The sequence below is a fragment of the Macaca thibetana genome, chromosome 1 (genome assembly GCF_024542745.1).
Source record: "Macaca thibetana thibetana isolate TM-01 chromosome 1, ASM2454274v1, whole genome shotgun sequence".
NCBI classification, from domain to species: Eukaryota; Metazoa; Chordata; class Mammalia; order Primates; family Cercopithecidae; genus Macaca; species Macaca thibetana.
In genome coordinates, this window is record NC_065578.1 from 99633841 (window position 1) to 99656755 (window position 22915).

Sequence of the window (22915 nt, forward strand, 5' to 3'; positions counted from 1 at the left end):
CAGGCAGCAGAGACTTAAAACACATTTGTATGCCACACTAAGGAGTATGGAAATTATCCTAAAGGCAATGAAAGGGAACCACTGAAAAGAATCAGAGAATATTACAATAATTTGATTTACAGAAGACCAGTCTTGGTGCAGTATAGAGAAAGGACTGAACATGCTCGCATTAGAGACATCAGGATGTCCTTCAGAGTAGAACAGACCAGAATCTGAAAGAGCTTCTCCACCTGTTAGCTATAAGTCCTTAACAAGTTTCTCAACCTCTCTGAGCCCCAATTTCCTTAAATGGAAAGTGGGGACAGTAATATTTACATGTCAGGGTTACTTGAGAATTAAGAGATAATGTATACAGCATGCTTAGTATGGAGCCGGGCACATGGTAGCTGCTGCACAGTCACTAATGTGAGCTAGACTGTAAGCTGCTCAAGGTCAGCTGATGATCTTACTCCATTTTATACTGGTCCCAAGGCTTAGCACTAGAAATGATTCCCAGGAGCCTCAATATAAGTTTGTTGAATAAATGAAAATAAATATTAAATATATATCAGTGATATTGCAAAATTAATATCAAGTCTCATTTTAGTTCAAACCAGGACTTGGCTGGAGTGATCCTTTTAGGATTAAAGGCTTTACTTAACTGGCAGAATTGTCTCTACCTAGCTCAAAGGTAAGTGGCTAAACATATGATATAGACATTTCAATTTTATAATTTCCTATTGAACAAAGAAATGGCACATTTTCTATTTGATGTTGTGAAAAGTAATATTTTTATTCAAGGCCACAGTCAACACATTGCATGTTGGCAAAGCAAAATTTAAATGTCCTACTTGGGGGGCCAGATGCGGTGGCTCATGCCTGGAATTCCAGCACTTTGGGAGTCCGAGGTGGGTGTGGATCACCTGAGGTCAGGAGTTCGAGACCAGACTGACCTACATGGTGAAACCATGTCTCTACTAAAAATACAAAATTAGCCAGGCATGGTGGCAGGTGCCTGTATTCCCAGCTACTTGGGAGGCTGAGGCAAGAGAATTATTTGAACCCGGGAGGCAGAGGTTGCAGTGAGCCAAGTTCACGCCATTGCACTCCAGCCTGGTTGACAAGAGCAAAACTCTGTCTCAAAAAAACAAACAAACAAATAAATGTCCTACTCAAGCTTTGTTTGAAATGAATGAAATCTCACCTTTAAGAAGAAAGGCATAAAGGAGAGTTTAATTCCACGAGCAAAAGCAATGGGTTTTAATTCTTCTCGGAGCTTAACCAGTTCAGTAAGGTCAACCTCATCACAATAACCAAAATGAGGTATCTTCAGGGCTGCAGACATAGTCTTGACCATTGCTTTCTGAAAGCCTGAAAAGCATTCAATTGTTATTCATTTATTTAAATTCTTAAATCTCTTCATCCTTTTTTTTTTTTTAAAGAAACTAAAATGGAAGGTTCTCTAATGTCCTTTACTCTCTCAGTTAAACCCTTCTTCTTACTACTCTCTTCATTACGTTACCTTACATTGAAAGTCACTAATTTCAAAGCTGGAACATTGACTGCATCATGACACTCAGTAGCAAATGCAATAACATAGCAGGTAACTGCATTAAATGCTGTGTTATATAAAAAATTCAAAAGAATGCAAGCCATGTATTTCCCTAACAGCTTTCCTGCAAAGCCACTCTTCTGGAAGTTAATCATTCCAAGAGTTTATAAATAACAAATCAGAACTAGTCATTTTGAAAGCTAACTACAAACAGTGAATGTTTAAAATATCCTGTGTGTCTTCAAACAGAGCAATTATCAGTATACAAGTTTATACTTCAAGAAACCTGCTAATGTATTCCTCTTCAGAAGTTAATGGTATACATAAATTGGAAGTGTTTCCCGGAAAAGCTGTTATTTCGTCATTTAAAAATTATGGCCAGGCACGGTGAGTGGCTCATGCCTGTAATCTCTGTGCTGTGGGAGTCCGAGGTCAGGAGTTCGAGACCAGCCCGGCCAACATGATGAAACCCTGTTTCTACTAAAAATACAAAAAATTAGCTGAGCATGGTGGCATGCACCTGTAATCCCAGATACTCAGGAGGCTGAGGCAGGAGAATCGCTTGAACCTGAGAGGCGGAGGCTGCAGTGAGCTGAGATCGTGCCACTGCACTCCAGTCTGGGCAACAAGAGCAAAAATCCGTATCAAAAACAAAAAAAATAAAAAAATAAATTATATGCTGACTGAGGTTGAACTTTCCCTTCAGTAAGACTTAAAAACACCATATTAGTAACGTATACTTTACTGAGGTAGCTTCCCCCAAAATAAATGAACTATTGCCTTATATTATTGTTATTATTATCATTACCTTTTATGGGTTCTGTTTTGTCTTTGCCTGTGAATACTGGAGGTTTTGATACTGGTATAGGAATAGTCATGTCTTTTGGCTTTGGTGGAGGTGGCATAATTTCAGCTTTTGGTGAAGGAGGTAATATAGCTCCTGTCTGCTTTTCCAAATAGTTGAGGATATCTTCTTTAAGTATTCTGCCATCTTTTCCTGAGCCAACAACTTCACTCAGCTTAATCTAAAAAATGATATATTTTAATGCCAAAAATACAACTACTTAAAAATATCATTAAAGTTTCAAAATGGAATTTGATCAGTTGACGGTAAAATATATCTGTCCAATAAATTAGTAAAAAGAAATAACCTTTTCATTTTCTACTTAAGTAATCATTTATTACTTTGTATACACGGTTCACATGTGCATGTGATAACCAATGGGTATCTATATTATATATAATCTAGAGCAATTTATGAAAAGTTACTTTTTAAAACAAAATTTTGTAGAGACAGGGTCTCACTCTGTTGCCCTGGCTGGTCTTGAACTCCTAGCCTCAAGCCATCCTCTCAACTCAGCCTCCCAAATGTGCTGGAATTACAGGCGTGAGCCACTTTGCCCAGCTGAAAACTTACATTTTTATACTCAAGTATTTTAAAATCTCTTGCATAATTCTTACTCGACCTTTTCTATTCTTGGGGACTACATAAGAAGAGGGAGAGCTGAGAATTTAAGAGAAACTAAATGCTCTACCAAATTTAGACCAATGTTTCTGACGTTGGCTATCAGTTAAAAATGTAACAGCTTAGATGATCATAATACAAAAGCTCTCTCAAATGTTATTTTTCTAGTAGTTGCTTTGGAAAGATCAATACAAAACATTTAATTCTATTTAAATACAAACAAACATAAGAGCTTGGAATGATCTCCTCACATATAGTATGTATTAATTTCTTAGGAATAGGCCCCATTTCATTTGTATTAGTGCATCTCTAAGGATGTCTAAAATAATAAAGGACTTTACTAAGGCAAACACTAAGTGTGTAACAAATGGACTATGAAAATTTAAACAAATAATTTTTAGGCAGTTACAAACAACTGTAAATGCCACTGGTTCTTAATTTTAAACAACCTCAATTCATAAATATGTAAACTGAAAGAAAAAAGATGATTTCTGACAACTAAATCCAATATTTAATTTTTAGTAATCACACAAGCATTCTACCCAAGTATCCTATCCACATCTTGAGGGAGTGTTTTAGGAAAGCGAAATCATACATTTCTTCTATATATTCCTTTCTATATTATTATTATTATTATTATTATTTTTTTTTTTTGAGACGGAGTCTCACTCTGTCGCCCGGGCTGGAGTGCAGTGGCACAATCTCAGCTCACTGCAAGCTCCACCTCCCGGGTTTACGCCATTCTCCTGCCTCAGCCTCCTGTGTAGCTGGGACTACAGGCGCCCGCCACCTCGCCCGGCTAGTTTTTTGTATTTTTTAGTGGAGACGGGGTTTCACCGTGTTAGCCAGGATGGTCTTGATCTCCTGACCTCGTGATCCGCCCGTCTCGGCCTCCCAAAGTGCTGGGATTACAGGCTTGAGCCACCGCGCCCGGCCCCTTTCTATATTATTAAGAAAAAAATTATTAAAATGCTTTATAGATTTCAAAGCAATATGTTAAATCATTATTTCATCGGATGCCCTTAATAACCTAGTGTTCCATGTTACTATATCTATTTTCTGCTATGCCAAATGGTCTTCATACTTAAACACATTTAAGGGTTACATAAAATTTCATCAAGGATACATAACATAATTTGACTTTGAACACGTATGCATCTTCTAATTTTTGGCTATATAAAATACAAGGAAGAATGTATCCTAGATTATTTTCTGGGAATTGTTCCCCTGTGGCAGGATAACTGGCTGAAAGAATATGAACATTTTAATGACTCTATTACATATTTCACAAAATATAAACTTTTATTTTTTTCCCACAGCAACCTTACTTTTCTCAAAAAGAGACAAAAAAAAAAAAAAAGTCTCATTGTGGGGCACAGTGGAAAGTATTCAGGCTTCAGAACCAGAAAGATTTGTGTTCAAATTCCTAGTTCAGTTTACTTGGTTTTAGATAAGTTAATCAACCTTCCTGCAGGGTCCTTGTGAGGATTACAGATAATGTGTCTATAGTGTCTGGCACATATGTGCTCAAATAATGGAGGCAATGATTGTTGAGACTGTATGTAACGTCTAAGAGCACAGGTTTTGGAGTGATATAGACTCACTTTCGAATCCTAGCTCTGTTGCTGTGTTAGCTGTGTGACCTTAGACTAGTTACTTAAACCCTCCAAGTCTTAAAACAGCTCCTTATCTTACGGGGTTAAATGAGAGTATGTAAATACCTATCCCAGTGCCAGGGAGCCACCCTGCCTGGCATTCCACCTTCCATTCAGTCAATGACTGGCAGAGGAAATACAAAAGGCGGACCTCCTTGCCTCAAAGCAGTAATTCTGTGGTTCTCCCCTTCACCCTCAGATCAGGCCGGAGTCTTTCTTTTTTTCCTTAGGACCATGGCAAGCTTTGGGACAGGCCAGATGATTGATACCATAACCATGTCTGGCCAGTTTCCCTTCTCTTCCCTTTCTTATCCTGCCTCCTTCATTCCCTTTACAGGTTTTCCCTCCTTCAAATTCCTATCTCGTGCTGTGCCTCTAGAATACCTGACCTAAGACCTGGTATTTACAAGTGCTCAATAAATGGTAGCTCTTACTGTTATTAGACTCCAAGAAAGAATAATAAAATCACACTGCTCAACTGACAGTAAGTAATAAGTTTACAACTTCTCTTTTCTCCCATGTATTTTTATGCAACTATCATTTTTCAGTAGCAAATATTTTCATGTTTCCTTAATTTCACTGAGCCATTTCATCATGGGATAGTTGGCTAATTTTTCAGAGATACAAATGTACACTTTCTATACAATCTCAGACTTAAATATTAAGAGAACTTACATTGTTTTCCATTGCCAGACGGCGAACTGCAGGAGTTGCCAGTGTTTTTCGGCCCTTTATCTCTTGGTGTGTATGTTCATCATGGGACACTGCAGGAGTTTCAACAACATCTTCTTCTGAATCTGGTAACAAGGTAAAACTTAACTTCAGTTGAATTTTTTTTTTTTAAATCTTAGTGGCCTATAATATCTAAATAAATTCAAGTTATCGTCTAAATGTATAAAAGTTGAACTACTTCAGAACAGGAAAATACAACTATCCTAATGGTATGGGTTGAGTGGGGGCGTATGTGTGCTGGTACCTGGTACTTTTTAATTATTAGTATCTGGTGGATATGTCACTCCTGTTGAAATAATATAGCAGCTACAAGTTAAAAAAAGAGAGTTTTCCTCAAGAAATTTTAAAATGTGTTGTGGCTAGGTGCAGTGGCTCATGCCTGCAATCCCAGCAATTTGGGAGGTCAAGGCAGGCGGATCACCTGAGCCCAGGCATTCAAGACTAGCTGTGGCAACATAAGGAGACCCCATCTGTACAAAAAAATTTAAAAATTAGCTAAGCTTGGTGGCACATGCCTGTGGTCCCAGCTACTTGGGAGACCAAGATGGAAGGATTGCTTGAGCCCAGGAGGTCAAGGGTGCAATGAGCTTGCATCACTGCACTCCAGCCTGGATGACAGTGAGACCCTGTCTCAAAAAAAAAACAAAAACAAAAAACAAAAAAAAACTGTATTTTGAACATTTTTCTAATAAAATTCTCATTTATATTTATAAGCAGTGTGGAATAAGGATCAAATGTAAGATAAATTACATGAAAGAATGGGCTTGGCACATGGCTCATGCCTGTAATCCCAATACTCTAGCAGGCCAAGGTGGGTGGATCACTTACTTGAGCCTAGGAGTTTAAGACCAGCCTGGGCAATAAAGTGAGACTCCCTGTCTCTACAAGTGAATTTTAAAAATTAGCTGGGTACGATAGCACACATGTGTGGTCCCAGCTACACAGGAAGCTGAGGAAGGAGAATCACTTAAGCCCAGGAAGTCGAGCCTGCAATGAGCCATGTTGGCACCTCTACACTCTAGGTTGGGTGAAAAAGTGAGACCCAGTCTCAAAAAAATCCGCACCAGACAAGAATCATAAAATCTTTGACAATCTTAAACACTTTCCTGAGATGACATAGTATTTAAAAGTTTGCTCTGCTTTGAATAGTTTAAGAAATGCGTGGTGGCTGGGCATGGTTGCTCACACCTGTAACCCGAACACTTTGGGAGGTAAAGGTGGGAGAACTGCTTGAGGCCAGGAGTTAAAGGTCAGCCAGGGCAACACAGGGAGACCCTCTCTCTACAAAAAATTTAAAAATTAGCCAGGTGTGGTGGGGTGTGCCTGTAGTGTCAGCTACTCAGGAGGCTGAAGTGGGAGGATCACTTGGGCCCAAGAGGTAAAGGCTGCAATGAGTCATGATCGCACAACTGCACTCCAGCCTGGGTGACAGGGCAAGGCTGCCTCAAAAAGAAAAAGAAAAAGAAAAAAGAAAAAGAAAAAAGAACTGCTATGGCTAATGCTAATTTGGTTGTTTTATTCTCTAGTTCTGGGTTCTTGTAATTAGAAAAAGCATCTCAGGCTACTAGCATATATTTCTGCACGCAAAAGAAAAATGTTATTGAGAACATTTAATTGTCAAATTCTGCTGTTAGGAAATCAGTGATGTATATGTATAGCAGAATCAGTCTGAATTGGTAGATTAAAGACTGACAGAACTTCTGAAAATGAACAGACAACTGAATTTGCTTTGACAGTTTTGACATTCATTTCTAGGTAAATAAAAATCTTCTACTGCTACAACTGTAATAAGACAGTCTATTCATTCCTCTTTACTAGTCTATGAATTGGCCCAGTGGAGCTACAAAGAAATTCTCCTAAAGGTGAGGAAGGGAAGAGAAAAAACCCCAAAACTTGTATTGAGCACCTATTATGTGTCAAATACTGTGCTGCATATGCAGTATCTTAATTTACTTTTCATTCCGACTATTTAAGATAGGTGTTATTAACCCCATTTTACAGACATTTTAAAAAGTGAGGTTTGACTGAACGGATTGGCTCAAGGTCAGACACCTAATAAATCTAATTGCTGAATTCAGTCCTGGGGCTGACTCAGTCTGTGCTGTTTCCATTAGTTCACGGACCTAGTAAATTTTCTTTCTGGTCAAAGTAGCTAGAATACAACTCCTATAGTTCAAGGCATAATTTTGTTGAATTTTCAGAATCCCTGTATATTCCCTACATCTGTTAAAGTCATTGGAGAAATGAGTAAGAAAGATTAGCATGAGGAACCAAGATCCAAAGGAAAATCAGGGGATTCAATGGTAGGAACCCCAATATGGTAGGAACTCCAATGCTAACTTGGATAATGCATATTTGCTGAAGACAAGGTATAAATATCCAAATATATCATATACAAAAATTATTACATTATTTCCAAAAGACCAAGTAATTTGTTGCTACTCACCTTTCTGGAAAACATTTTGTGATACATTAACTATAAAGTACTACCCTTTTAGAGTAAGTTGGGTGTAAATATGAGTTACAAACTTACTTGTGAGAAGTCACTCATGTATTACTTCTAATAGTCATGTAGTTGTTGGAAGAACGCTGTCTCTTAACCAAGTAATAAAATACCACCTTACTACACAGCACTTTAAATAATTTTCAAAGTGTTTTATTTTTTGCTTTTTTATTATTTTTTTTAAAATACAGACAGTGTCTCACTTCATTGCCCAGGCTCGTCTTGAACTTCTGGCTTCAAGTGATCCTCCTGCCTTGTCCTCCTTCAGTGTTTTTACACATATTTTTCCTCTGATTACAAAAAGGTTATGAGTATGCAGGACAGATTTCTTAAAGTTACCAATGTAGAAACGGACTCTAAGGGGGATGAAGTTGACCAAACTTGAATTTCACAAGTCTCCCCAGTTGATATGACTTTCATGTTTCTAGCATTACAATCTAGTATGTGAGATTTTAGCCTTTGATGATTGATCTTCGGTTAGGGAATTAGAGTACAGTTAAAGCTTTAACTAATTTTAAGAAACAGCAAACGAACTCTGGTAAGTAAGCACTTTTTCTTATGAAGCCTGTCAATTTAGTGTTAAGGTAATTCCTCGTAGAAAGCAAATTTATAATAAAACCACATTATTTCAGGTTAACTAAATAAAAGAATAATATGAATTGATAAAACTGTGAAACTGCAATATTCTTAGGTATTTCTAAGAACAACATTAAGTGATCCAATTAATTCACTCAGCTAGGAGAAATTCTTTTAAGGAAAATGCTTTGAAATACTAAAGTATTCAAGTGTGTTTGGAAGACCTTTCTTCATTCAATTTATATTTCAACCAAATGTTTATAAATTGAAAATTAAGGACATCCAAACTAGACATTTCATTGCATTGTCTTTTTCATTTCAAATTATTAAAACAGTGAATTCAATCAATTTAACCTACAATAGGCTGTACAAAATGAACAGTTATAGCTACCAAGAGCACCCACTATGCCTAGCATTGAACCATGCAATTTATGTTACTGAATGTAATTTAGTTAGATGATATACTACATTCTTGGAATGGTTTTATGTCAAAGAGCTTTTCTTTAAAACATTTTATACTAATCCTGGTAAACATTTCAATATTATAAAATCTATGTATTTATAAACTAAACTGTGTTGCTGCAGCAGAATTTTGTAAATATGCATATGTACAGTATTAGAAAGTAAGTCCCATTGGTTTAGATGCAAAATGAAGCAGATATCCATCCTCTCTGAACTAAATTATCAGTGTAACAAAGTGGTTAGGAGCATGGGCTTTCACATTAAACAGAGCTGAGGTCAAATCCTAGCTCCACCACTTAGTAGCTATGTAATCATAGGCAGGTAATTTAACCTCTGAGTCTCAATGGTCCATGTGTCAAAAGCAGATATTACATTTGTTAAATGAGATGTATATATAGTATTAGCACAGAGAAACCAATCAACAATATATGTTGATGTTAAGGGGTAAATGCAATATAATGGCAGAATAATGTTAGTTTTATAAAGTATTCCCCTAAAGCTCACGTCCCTCTTTCTCCTCCTTTCACTGCCCCATGGTACCTCTCAATTAGGTATAGTAACTCTCCACTTATCTGGTGGTAGAGCATCCTGGCAACTTCATCTTAACAAAGCTTCATGGCCCAGAGTACCTAAAATAGGTGCCACACAGCCTCAGCATTAAAACCGTGCACTTGGCCCAGAGGAAAGGTATTTAGACTGTTCATCAGCTCCTATTTGCCACTGTTAGCAAATACTCCTTAACAAACTTGGTTATATGTCTTCTCAGAAAGGAAGGTGAGTGATGACCTGGCACAATGACAATCTAAACAGGCTGAAAAACTAAAAATCAAATGCAGAATTGTATTGTTTATAGTATAATAGTGAATGTTCATAACGTGTCTTTGCATAAGCAAAAAAGCTTACTCAATATCCTCACTTTAAGAAGTAACATATATGAAGTTTTAAAAACAAAATTAATGATTTCTCTGAAAAAAAAGTTTTTGAAAAGTTTTGGTACAAAGAGCTCTAGTTGTTTAGAAAAGTGAGGAATCATTTTACTGTATTAAATAAATAGAGGGATAGCATCTGTCACCACATCAGCCGTAAAGACAACTCGAGGTAACACAATTTAAACTGAGTTGGTTTTAGTTTTCTTTTGGTTTTGAGACAGGGTTTCCTCTGTTTGAGTAGACAGGACTACAGGGGTGTACTACCACACCCATCTAATTTTTTTGTTTGTTTTGTGTGTGTATTTTTTTTAAGAAACTGGGTCTTGCTCTGTCCCTTGGCTGGAATGCAGTGGCACAATTATAGCTCAATGCAGCCTCAAACTCCTGGGCTCAAGTGATCCTCCCACCTCAGCCTCCTGTATAGCTGGGACTACAGGTGTGCTCCACCACACTTGGCTAATTTTTAAAAATTTTTGTAGAGATGAGGTTTTGCTGTGTTGCCCAGGCTAGTCTCAAACTCCTGGCTTCAAATCATCCTCCTACTTGGGCCTCCCAAAGTGCTCGAACTACAGGCATGAGTGACTGCACATGGTCTAAACCAAGTTTACAGTCGACAAGGCACTGAAACATGGAATAGCTTTAATATAATGGTGATAACGTTAAGTAACTAAAAAAAAAAAAAAAAAAATTAAGTAACTGGATTTCAACTTGCAATTTTTAAAATAATATATACCTTCTTATATGTCACAGATACAAGTTGGCATAAGTGAGTCCAATAAACTGTTTTTAAGTAGAGGTCTGTCTATAGTCAAAGCACTCATAGATAGAACTTGGAGGTCACAAATACAGTTTCCCTCACCAAAATTACCATGACCCTCCAGCTTTGAAAAGCAGACTACGACTATGTTACAAAAGACAGTACTATAGAATATAATTGGCATTACAAGATAGGACTTAATTTCCAATACTACTATTAAGATGTCTAGTCCTGATCTCTTCTACCCTTCATGGCTCTATGCTGTAATAACTTTCCACCTGTAAAATGTTAATAATATAATTTATACTTCTAGAAGACTTTTGTTAATTTTTTATATAACTGGTTTTACTAGCATTAAGACAGAAAAAACGTAAATTCAATATTACTACAAATTCTTGCTTAAGAAAATATATACATAAAATATTTAGAAATCTTTCTCATTTCCACAATTAAAATGAAGCATATATAAATTTCTCTCATTAAACTGAAGGTAATGTTCTATAGGCCTGCTTATTTGATACATGGGCTTATGCTTCGTAGTTTATTATTACAATAAAAATATAAAAAACAAGTCCAAATGTAAAAGCAAAAAGGTACAGATGTGAAATAAAACTAGCATGCAAGATAATTGTTTAGAACATATTATGAATGGCAAATGAAATAGAATGGCTAGCAAGTTATCAGTTGTTTATGTAGAATATTGTCAGATAATTTCTACTGTAAATATAACCTATCTGATGTCATTAATTTTGTTCTAAGCTTTATTGAGATACAGCTGACACACAATAAACTGCACATACATAAAATATAAAGCCTGAGGCTCAGCGCAGTGGCTTACGCCTGTAATCCCAGGACTTTGAGAGGCCAAGGCAGATGGATCACAAGGTCAGGAGATCGAGACTATCCTGGCCAACATGGTGAAACCCTGTCTCTACTAAAAACACAAAAATTAGCTGGGTGTGGTGGTATGCGCCTGCCTGTAATCCCAGCTACTCAGGAGGCTGAGGCAGGAGATTCACTTAAACCAGGGAGTCGGAGGTTGCAGTGAGCCAATATCATGCCACTGCACTCCAGCCTGGCGACAGAGTGAGACTCCGTCTCGGAAAAAAAACAACAAAAAACAAAACAAACAAATATATATATATATATATAATCTGATAAGCTTTGAAATATGTATATACTCATAAAACATCACCATAATCAAGATAATGAACATGTCTATCACTTCCAGAAATTTCGTCGTACCCCTTGGTAATCCCTCCTTCCCAACCCTTCCTACCCTGCATACTCCATCACCAGGCAACCACTCATTGCTTTTCTGTCATTACAGATTAGTTTGGATTTTCTAAAATTTTATGTACATGGAATCATAGAGCATGTTTTCTTTTGAAGGATGGGGTCTGGCTTCTTTCACTCAGCATAATTTCTTTAAGATTTATCATGTTACAGAAAATATTAATTTTTGTGAAAAAAATTCTCCAGAAAAAAACAGGCCCCCCACAAAATGTACTGTGATTTTATAATTTGCTATACCCAGACTTATTAAGTTGGATCTTACTTGAGATGTCAAAACAAACTAAAAACAAAACCAGCACCAGGTGTGGTGGCTCATGCCTATAATCCCAGCAGTTTGGGAGGCAGAGGCAGGCAGATCACTTGAGCCCAGTTCATGACCAGCCTGGCCAACATGGTGAAACCTCATCTCTACTAAAAATACAAAAATTAGCCAGGTGTGGTGGCACATGCCTGTAATCCCAGCTTCTCGGGTAGCTGAGGCAAGTGAATTGCTTGAACCCAGGAGGCAAAGGTTGCAGTGAGCTGAGATTGTGCCACTGCACTCCAGCCTGGGAGACAGAGTGAGACTTCATCTCAAAAAAAAGAAAAAAAAAAAAAATCAAAAGGCCAATTAGCTGGGCATGATGGAGTCCTAACTACTCGGGAAGTTAAGGTGCGAGGACTGCTTGTGCCCAGGAATTCAAGGCTGTAATGAGCTATGATCATGCTACTGCACTCTAGCTTGTACAACAGAGCAAGACCCCATGTCAGAAAACAAAACAAAACAAATAACAAATTCCGACTGTTTACTTGTTCATATAAATAACTTGCTTTTTTAAATGGCTTAAATTGGTATCTAATCTGGTTTCCAGCTTGGGCATTCTAATTTCATGACATCCATAGTACTGTTCAGCATCCTTACTTGTCTCAGTTTATGCCAAGAATGAAACACTCTTTCCTTTCTAAATCTGAATCAAAATAAAATAAAATAAAATAAAATCTGTGTTTATTTCAGGTAATTCTAAAGGTGAATTTTTTATTTTGTTTTGTTTTTCTTTAAACTTCTCTAAATCACAAAAGCATGCCTTTTTTTTTTTTTTTTTTTTTTTTTTTTTTTTTTTTTTGAGTCAGGGTCCTGCTGTCACCCAGGCTAGAGTGCAGTGGCATTAACAGAGCTCACTAGCTCACTGTAGCCTCTGCCTCCTGGGCTCAAGTGATCCTCTCACCTCAGCCTCCCAAGTAGCTGGGACCACAGGTGCATGCCACCACACCTGGCTAATTTTTTTATTTTTTGTAGAGATGAGGTCTTGTTATGTTACCCAGGCTGGTCTCAAACTCCTGGGCTCAAGTGATCCTCCGACCTTAGCCTCCCAAAATGTTAGGATTACTGGCGTGAGCCACTGTGCCTAGCCAATAATGTCTTTCAAAAGAAATTTAGAATCAAAGTAATACGAAGCACCCCTAATGCCCACATTATAGCCTCTTACTCATTCTATACTAATACTTAAAGGAACAAGAGCCCCTGAAGAAATGAATGATTCCAGGTGTGGGTGGGAAAAGTATGAGGTGAATCCCAGAACATCTTTTGTGCCAAAAGCAAGGAAGCTTTTAAAAGTTAACAGGACCGTGTTAATAGAACACATGGGAGCCAGCTTAAAGGGGTCACCACTATAATGGGTTTGAGCATCCAGAAGAATAATGACTGTAATCGATTAAACACATGAAATCAGTTGAAATACAGTCATGCATTGCTTAATGATGGGAGTATGCTCTGAGAAATGCATTGCTAGGTGATTTCACAATTATCCAAACTTGAGTGTGCACTTACACAAATCTAGATGGTGTAGCCTCCTACACACCTAGGCTATATGAAATAGCCCATTGCTCCCAGGTCACAAACCTGTGGAGCATGTTATTGTCCTGGATATTGTAGGTGACTGTAACACAATGGTAAATATTTGTGTATTTAAACATATGTAAACATAAAAGAAGTATAGTAAAGATGTGTTATCATCTTATGGGACCACCGTTGTATATGCAGTCTGTTGTTGACCATAACATCATTATGCGACATGTGACCATACACTCAAACACACGCTGAGAATGCTGGAAAAATTAGTATCACCATTTGAAGTGACTACTAAAGGAACTCCTTACTTCGAGAACGAGTAAAGGGAAAGAATTAAGCATTTATTTTCTTTCCAGTAAGAACTGTATTTCATAGGAACTGTATTTCATACAGTTAGCATACAGATAGCCCCAACACAGACAGCCCCCACTGATAGAGGAGAAAGGTCCACTTGACAGAAGAACGCCAGCTAATAATGTTAAAGGAATGACAGAATCCCAAAATCATCATTCTACAACCACTAAAGAAATTATTGACCTAGGAAGGATCTCAAATGATATTAGAACCTACTTATTTAGTGTCAAAGCTAACACTACATACATAATTTTCTGGTTACAAAAGGGGAAAACACAACTCTACAATAGAGGGGTAAGGGTATCATTATCCTAGTTCAGTGTTTAAACTTAGCATCACTATGGCAGTCATCAGATGTTAAGTGTATCCTGATGTGAAGCAACATGAAGTACACAACATGATCTATGATGTGTTCCACCCAAAATATTTAACTTGAATTCAGCCTTTATTTTTTATTTTTTTGTTTTGTTTTGTTTTTGTTTTTTCTTTTGTTTGTTTGTTTTTGAGATAGAGTCTCGCTCTGTTGCCCAGGCTGGAGTGCAGTGGCGCAATCTTGGCTCACCACAACCTCTGCCTCCAGGGTTCAAGCAATTCTCCTGTCTCAGCCTCCCAAGTAAGTGAGATTACAGGCATGTGCCACCACACCCGGCTAATGTTTGCATTTTTAGTAGACCTGGGGTTTCACCATGTTGGCCAGCCAGGCTGGTCTCAAACTCCTGACCTCAAGTGATTCACCCACCCTGGTCTCCCAAAGTGCTGGAATTACAGGTGTGAGTCACTGAGCCCAGCCTCAATTCAGCCTTTAAAACTTAATTCCAGCTTATAGGAAATATAAGGACTAGAGGAACAAGTTAAATAACACCACAATGCAACAAGACAAATCCAAAAAGTCTGACATTCTGCAAAACAAAGGCAATCTCTTCAAATCAGTATCATGAAACAAAAGTAGAAGAGGATAAACTAGACTAAAAGAGACTTAAGAGATATAACAACTAGGTACAATGTATGGTCCTATATTGGATCCTAGTTAAAAAAAAAAAAATCAATTGAAATATCAAGGACATTTTGGGGAAAATTCAGGAAATCTACATATGGTCTGTCGATCATATAAAATGGAAATAGGCCAATTGTGGAGGCTCATGCCTGTAATTCCAGCACTTTAGGAGGCTGCGGCCAGCAGATCACTTGCGGTCAGGAGTTCAAGACCAGCCTGGCCAATACGGTGAAACCCCATCTCTTTAAAAAAATACAAATATTAGCCAGGCACAGTGGCGCACACCTATAGTCCCAGTTACTCAGGAGGCTGAGATGGGAGAGTTGCTTGAACCTGGGAGGTGGAGGTTGCAGTGAGCTGAGATCACACCACTGTACTCCAGCCTGGGCGACAGAGCAAGACTCCGTCTCAAACAAACAAAAAAATAAAATTGAAATGTACTGTCATGAAAACATAGATGAACAAAGCAAACAGATTGGACTATAGCATATACAATATATTATTTTGGTTAAAAAAATACCTACATGTACACATATGACCTAGAAAAATATCTGGAATGATATACACGAATGTATTGAGTGTGATTTGTGAACATTACAATTTTTCTTGTTGTTTTGGTTTTCTGTATTTTAGAACTTTCTGCAATGCACCCCTCCAGCTTTTATAATAATAAAAAGTAGTAGGAAGCCTTCAATAAATCATATTCTAGCTTTTAGAGGCAACATGTCATAGTAGAAAATATTCTGGACAAGGACTCAGGACATCTAAGTTCTAACTTTGGTCCTGTCACCAACCATTTTGCAAATTGTCCAACCTTTCTTTTTTTTTTTTTTTTCTTTTTTTTTTTAAGAGATGGAGTCTTGCTCTGTCGCCAGGCTGGAGTGCAGTGGCATGATCTCGGCTTACTGCAACCTGCGCCTCCCAGTTCAAGCGATTCTCCTGCCTCAGCCTCCCGAGTAGCTGGGACTACAGGCACACAACACCATGCCAGGCTAATTTTTGTATTTTTAGTAGAGACAGGGTTTCACCACGCTGGCCAGGATGATCTTGATCTCTTGACCTTGTGATCCACCCGCCTCAGCCTCCCAAAGTGCTGGGATTACAGGTGTGAGCCACCGAGCCCAGCCTGTCCAACCTTTCCAGTTGGGTTTAGTTTCTTCATCTGCTAAACTGGAATACTTCACAGAATAATAAATGTAAAAAAATTTTATAAATTATACAATGTGATTCTGGGAAAAAAAAGATTGTAATATTAGTTATTGTTCTACAGACTGCAGAACTAAGTGTCAGCCAGTCACTGTAATTCAATTACTCCTTCTAGACTTCTGAATTACACTGAGGTATCTTATCTCAGCACTTCCACGGTGGGAATGCTGGCCTAGGAGTTCTGTCACAGAACCTATTGTTCTTGCAGCCCCTAGTATCAAAACTGATTCCTAGATGATAAAACACGGTATACCACAATAGTGCTGTAAGGAACTTCTGAGTTAGCCAGCCAGCTGCCTACTACCACTGGGACTGCCAACTGTTTTAGCTTTCCTCTGTAACATTCTCATGATGAATTACCTTCTGACAGGACATCTACCACTTAAGTCCCATGGTTGTTGCTTCTTCTAAATGCTGGTATCTTTGCTTTCATTTTAATTTTCCTTCTTTTCTCTTCAACTTCTCTTGAAAAAGTGTATAACCATCCCCAACAAGAGTGCTTTTTTTTTTTTTCAACTTCTCTTGAAAAAGTTTATAACCATCCCCAACATGAGTGCTTTTTTTTTTTTGTATCAGTGGCAAACAGAGCAATCCATTATGTTAGATTTCATCTTTAGATACTCCAATTTTTGTTCTTAGTGGCCAGTATTTATAGCCTTAATCTTTAATTACTGAGAGAGCTTGTTGCCTCTTTGAACACTAAGGTCTCCAGAAGGCAGGTCTTCAGGTAAATGAAGTGTTATTGTACACATTTTTAACATGGCAACTGGCCAAAAGATAATCATGACTCACAGAGAACCTTTTCAATTTTCCTGATTTGGGCTTCTAAAACTCCAACTCAAATCCTGTAAGTTATTAAAAGTCCATCCCCAACCTTCTTACCCCTCCAAAAGGAGTAACATCACTGACTTAGGTGGAACAGTGCATAATGCCACCTGAATGTTTGAGTCATTCCCCAGAGGAGAAAGGATGGGACATCCTCCACCTTTTTTGCAACATCTCATCTCTTCCTTTTGCTATTGCCTTTTTCCCCCAACCTTTGGTTTTGTCTTATCCTATAATTCAGATTTCTATTTTGTGTTGAACTTGTTGCCTTTTTTCACACTGAAAAGATTACATTTCCCCAAGAGCCAAAAATAAATAGGAATAGAAAAAAACAAAAAATAAAAAACAAAGATCACTTTTAATTGGGACCCAATGACAAAAAGAGACCAATAATCAATTTGGTAAAAGAGATTAACAGACTTACAATACCTTTTAAAGCTTCCGTTTCTATGTCTACTAATGGCTTCCCCACATAGGCAATATCGTCTAGATTATAATAGAGTTTTTTAATGACTCCATCATAACGACTAGTGATGGTAACAGAAGCTTTATCACTTTGAACTTCACAGATGCTATCAAACTGAGACACTGTATCTCCTTCTTTTACATACCTAAAAGAAAAAGAAAGGAGACACTTTTACATAAACAATCATAAGTACAGATCATATTAAGGATGTAAATGCCATGCTGAGTTAGATCAGTATTCATCTAGCCTAGCATTTACTTTCAGATGGTGTACTAAGAAATGTTTCAGAGAAGACTATAATGACTTCCAGAGTCTCTTCAATGTATCTGCAAGAAATACTCAAAAAAATTTCAAGCAATCCATAGTCTATAATCCAAAAATTTAATTAAACTCTCAAGTTTTCTGTCTGACCCATTTATTAGAAAAATAAGTTCTAAAAATACATTTTTAAAGTGGTATTTCCTTCTATTGTCTTATATTACCCTTTTCCAAACTTTAAGGGATGCCCAATACTTCCAGAAGCAAGTTTAAAAATTGATGTCCTCAATACATATCCTTTGTAATTTCATGAATTTTAGATAGGAGTTATCCCAGTCTTTCTTTCTAAAATTATTTTAGCCTGTTCTTATATAAAGTCCTTCTAACCCCATAATCATTTTAGGTATACTTTACAGGCTTTTCTAGAGAGTCTTAGCAAACAAAACAGGAGGAATGGGACCAAACCTGAAATAATACATCTAATTTTGATTCTAATGGCATTCTTAATGTCTCTAGCACTTATTTCTGACTTATTGCCAGCAACAGATAATTGTTGTCATTCTTGCTTCTTGTCTTCCTATCCTAACCAGTCCTCAGCCTATGATAAAACAGCACCCATGACATAGAAACCAGGTTTAAAAGCACATACTTTCACTTCCAGAATGATGGATTAAAGACTTCTGAAAAATCTGCTCTTCCATATGAACAACAAGCACAGTGACAAAAGTTGTTAAAAATCTATTTTTTCAGAATTTTGGAAATTAGAAAAAAGGCTTGCAACAACTAAGAAGGATGTATTCAGGAAAAAGGGCTGAGTTTTGTAGTATTTTAACTTGCCCAATTTCCATCCTCCTTTCCCTAGCACAGCAGGAGCCAAATCAGCAGCCTCGCAGCCACTGTAAGGGGAATACTAGGTTTGGATCACCACAAAAAGCAAAATCCCTGGAAAACTGGCACTACAGATGGTCTCTGACTTTTATAATTTTTCAACTTTATGATGGTGTAAAAACAATATGCCTTCAGTAGAAACAGTAATTTGAGCACCCATACAACCCTTCTGTTTTTCACTTTCAGTATTCAATAAACTGCAAAAGATATTCAATGGTTCTTTTTAAAATAGACTTTGTATTAGATGGCTTTGCCCAAATGTGGGCTAAGGTACGTGTTCTAAGCATGCTTAAGGTAGGCTAGGCTAAACATTTTCAACTTAAGACATTTTAGTTTTGATGGGTTTATGACTTATCCCCATCATAAGTCAAGGAGCATCTGGGTGGTTGTTGTTGGTAGAGACAGGGTCTTGCTATGTTGCCCCGGCTAGTCTGGAACTCCTGGCCTCAAGCAGTACTCCCATCTTGGACCCCCAAAGTGTTGGGATAACAGGCATGAGCCACCACACCTGGCCACATCTGTATTTTGTTTTATTTGTAACTTTTTGTTTGTAATTTTAAAAAACATCCTATCTGATTTACAAGACAACCACATTAAAGCAATACTTATAAAACTGTGTTGATGTGCTTTATGATGTTTAAAAATGGAATACTTTCAATATGGAGTGATAATTATTTGTTTTGTTTTGTTTTTTGAGACAGGATCTTGCTCTGTTGCCCAGACTGGAGTGCAGTGATGCGATCTCGGCTCACTGCAACCTCTGCATCCTGGGCTCAAGCCATCCTCTCACCTCAGCCTCCCAAGTAGCTGGCACTACAGGCCTGTGCCACCATGCTGGGCTAATGGAATAATAATTCTAAAAAAGGAAAACAGGAATACGTATGACAAATAGCAAAAGGAAGGAAGAGGCGATAGAGCTATATTGGAGCAAAGTCTTTGTATTCCATTAAGTTTCTACTAATCCAAATTATAGTGTTTTAAATTAACATGTTAATTGTAATCCTCAGGGCAACCGCAAAGAAAATAACTTTAAAATATACACTAAAAAGTTTACATACTCCAATAAAAAGGCAAAGATTGGCAGAATAGATTCTAAAAAAATGCTCCAACTATATGCTAAGAAATATAATTTAAATTCAAGAACACAAATGGTAAAAAGTAAAAGGATCGAAAAAGGTATGTCACACAAGGCTAGGTGTGATGGCTAGCCTGTAATCTCAGGAGTTTGAGACCAGCCTGGGCTACAAAGCAAGACCCTGTCTCTCAAAAAAAAAAAAAAAGAGAGAAAGCAAGCAAGCTAGAGTGGCTATACTATCAAATAGACTTTAAGACAAAAGAATATATAACATCTAAACTTGTTTTAGAAGTTTATCAAAGGATTTGTGAAATTTAAGTAGTTTTTTCTTTTTCCATACATTTGCTCTCACAAATTCTAAGAATAAATGAGGTTTTATTTAACCTTACCCAAAACCACACTCTTTCTGTTAAATTATGCTTCCTTACATATTCAAATTTCTATTCTCAGGCTCCATTTTATAGACTAGAATTCTGCCCTTTAGCATTTCAAGTGCAACACAATACGTATTTTTTCCTTAAATTATTTAGGGATATTGTTTGAAATGCTTGTTCCTCAGTGCTGTAAAGAAATAGCACTTGAACATAAATGTAATTTACTCAGCAAGGCCATTTTTACTTCCTGCAGAAAGAGTACATTCAACAGCAGTTTTGCTACAAGAGTGCACCGAACAAAGAAGACAGGGTCATTTATAACCTGACACATCCACCCTACTGCTGTGTCCGGGGTTTCCACTGGCTGGAACGGGACCTCACATTCTGTATTTGTCCTGATTGGCTAGCAACTTAGAACTTTTTAAAAGAGGCAAAGGTAGAGGAGAACAAAGGAAGGAGGAAGTAACCTGTGGAATGCTGAGAAAGGTAAAAACACCTTCAAATAAGGAAGAGGAACAGGCTATGACCTAATGCTTGCTTGGGCCAGTATAAGCATGCCAGGGCAAATATTTAGGCTAAATTGTAGGAGCTAAGAACATAAAGTACATCGATTTCCTTATCATGGCTAGCAGATATTTAAGAATGTTAGCACAGGTCTTTGAATAAATTTTGCTTCTTAGAGAAGTTACTATTTATTCCTAATTAAATGAGGAAGAACGTCTTTGAAGAGGAACCTCTACTTTACTTTTTACAATATTAAGTTAGGGAAAAAAAAACCAGAATTCAAGAAAGCTATTAATATTTCTTAAAGAACTTCTGAAAAACTAATCAAATGATTAGTTTCTCATTAAAAGAGTTTTAAGAATTTTATTAGGAATAAAATAATTTCCCCTTCTAAGAGCCGTAAGCCCTATACTAAGCATATGGGTGTACAGAATAAGAGGTAGAAATTAAGAAATGGTTTTTTAAAACAATCAAAAAAAGCTGGGTGCAGTGGCTCATGCCTGTAATCCCAACACTTTGGAAGGCCCAGGTGGGAAGATCACTTGAGGCCAAGAGTTCAAGACCAGCATGGTCAACATAGTAAGACCCCATCTCTACCAAAAAAAAAAAAAAATTCTATAAAGATTTTTTACTACTGTCTTGGTCTTGAAAAGAAGGTATTATCAAATGCATTTCTTATACATGACATTATTTTGATCCTTTCAATGCTCCAGAGGTTGGCAGAGCAAGTACTGTTATCCACATATGACACATTAAGAGACCAAGTGAGTCACAGGTAGGACAGCTAATAAGTTTCAAGATCAGACTCTTATGATTTGAAGTCCATTGCTATTTCCATAATCCCACAATGCCAACAGAGACATAACTGTAAGGTATGTTTATGTTATTACAGTTCTCTTCTAACTTATAAAGCAATAACAATAAGTAAAGAATGTTTAAAGTAAAGAATGTTTAAAGTAAAGAAGTAAAAAATAAGTAAATAACAAGAAAAGAATGTTCAGGTGGTTGAACCAGATTCTTAAAAGGATCTTTAATGGTGTAAATCTAAGGTGGGAAGTAATCTATTTCTCATCTTAACTGCCACTTCTAACAACCTCTAAAACTGAGTTCGGTACCCAGAGGTGCTATTTTTCCAGAAGGTGAAATAAAGAAATGAGGTAGAGGATGAAAGGGTTTTGTTTCTTTCAGGCCCTTTTTTGGATAATTTTTCAATGTTTCAAAATTTATTTTTCAATTCGTGATTTTTGGTAAAATATTTTCATCTCTTCTAAACATGCAAGTAAACTGTATCAGGTAATGGTAAGTCAAACATACATTCTTACTAAAGTCATTTTCAGTACAGTGAAGAGAGCTCAGACTACCTGACAGTTTTAAATCACATTGAATAAAGTACCTTGATGTATGACAAATTCCTTCACCACTATATCATCAACACAAGGTAATTCTACCTTATTGCTTTTAAAAATGCATTATGTGTTTATAAAGACGTTTCTCAATTTAGATTCCAACTATCCATTAAATAAATAAAAATAAAAATAGTTATTTTTACTCAAATTATTTTTAAATTTACTTAAGAGATTTTTTCAGATTCACTTACCATTCTTTAACAGTTACTTCTCTAATCCCTTCTCCAATGTCTGAGAGCTTGAACTGAACAACCTGTCCACGGAGAGCTTCAAAGACAAATGAGAAACGATCTCATTAAGTATGTAACATATTACTAATATATACTTTCACATCTAAAATCAGAGAATGTTCTCAGGCAGAGGCAGAAATTCTTCCATCTTACAGACAGAAAAAACAGCATTTTATAATTTTTAAGAGCATAACCATTATTCATAACCATCAGAGATTTAAATAAATTATTTTACAACACAGACCTCCTGGCACTGCCACAGAACTTACATTTTCCAACTTCCAAAATGGTCTGTTATAGGGCTATAAAAGGCCCCACTAACAAATTAATTAAATTTTGAAACAATGTAATGAATAGAAAATAGAAAAAAGATATACAAAGAGAAACCCAGCTAGATATCCTTGTTTTAAGTTATAAAACTATAGTAACATGAACAGATTTCTTTTGAATTTATATAACTATTCTTTCTCATTCTTAATGGCTAAAAATCAGGCAGTTCTATATCTAGCAAACTTGATGGAAACTTGTTTGTCCAAACTTATGTTCTGCCAACTTATCCCTAAGTCGTCTCTTTCCTCTTCCCATTTTTTACCCCTTTTCA

General features: G+C 36.8%; 1 protein-coding gene across 6 annotated transcripts in view; it reads right to left on the minus strand.

Moving 5' to 3' along the window:
- Window positions 1-22915, minus strand: part of DBT (dihydrolipoamide branched chain transacylase E2) — an 85922-nt gene that overhangs the window by 33026 nt on the left and 29981 nt on the right. For 5 of the 6 annotated variants that reach the window (XM_050745083.1, XM_050745092.1, XM_050745100.1 and 2 more), the window contains 5 exons: window positions 22276-22351; window positions 17543-17724; window positions 5327-5448; window positions 2340-2556; window positions 1184-1350 (listed from right to left, as the gene is read on the minus strand). In XM_050745083.1, coding sequence (XP_050601040.1) covers window positions 1184-1350; window positions 2340-2556; window positions 5327-5448; window positions 17543-17724; window positions 22276-22351 — 764 coding nt within the window. Of the gene's footprint in view, window positions 1-1183; window positions 1351-2339; window positions 2557-5326; window positions 5449-17542; window positions 17725-22275; window positions 22353-22915 lie in introns of those variants that run through there. The other variant, XM_050745117.1, reaches the window with a different exon arrangement.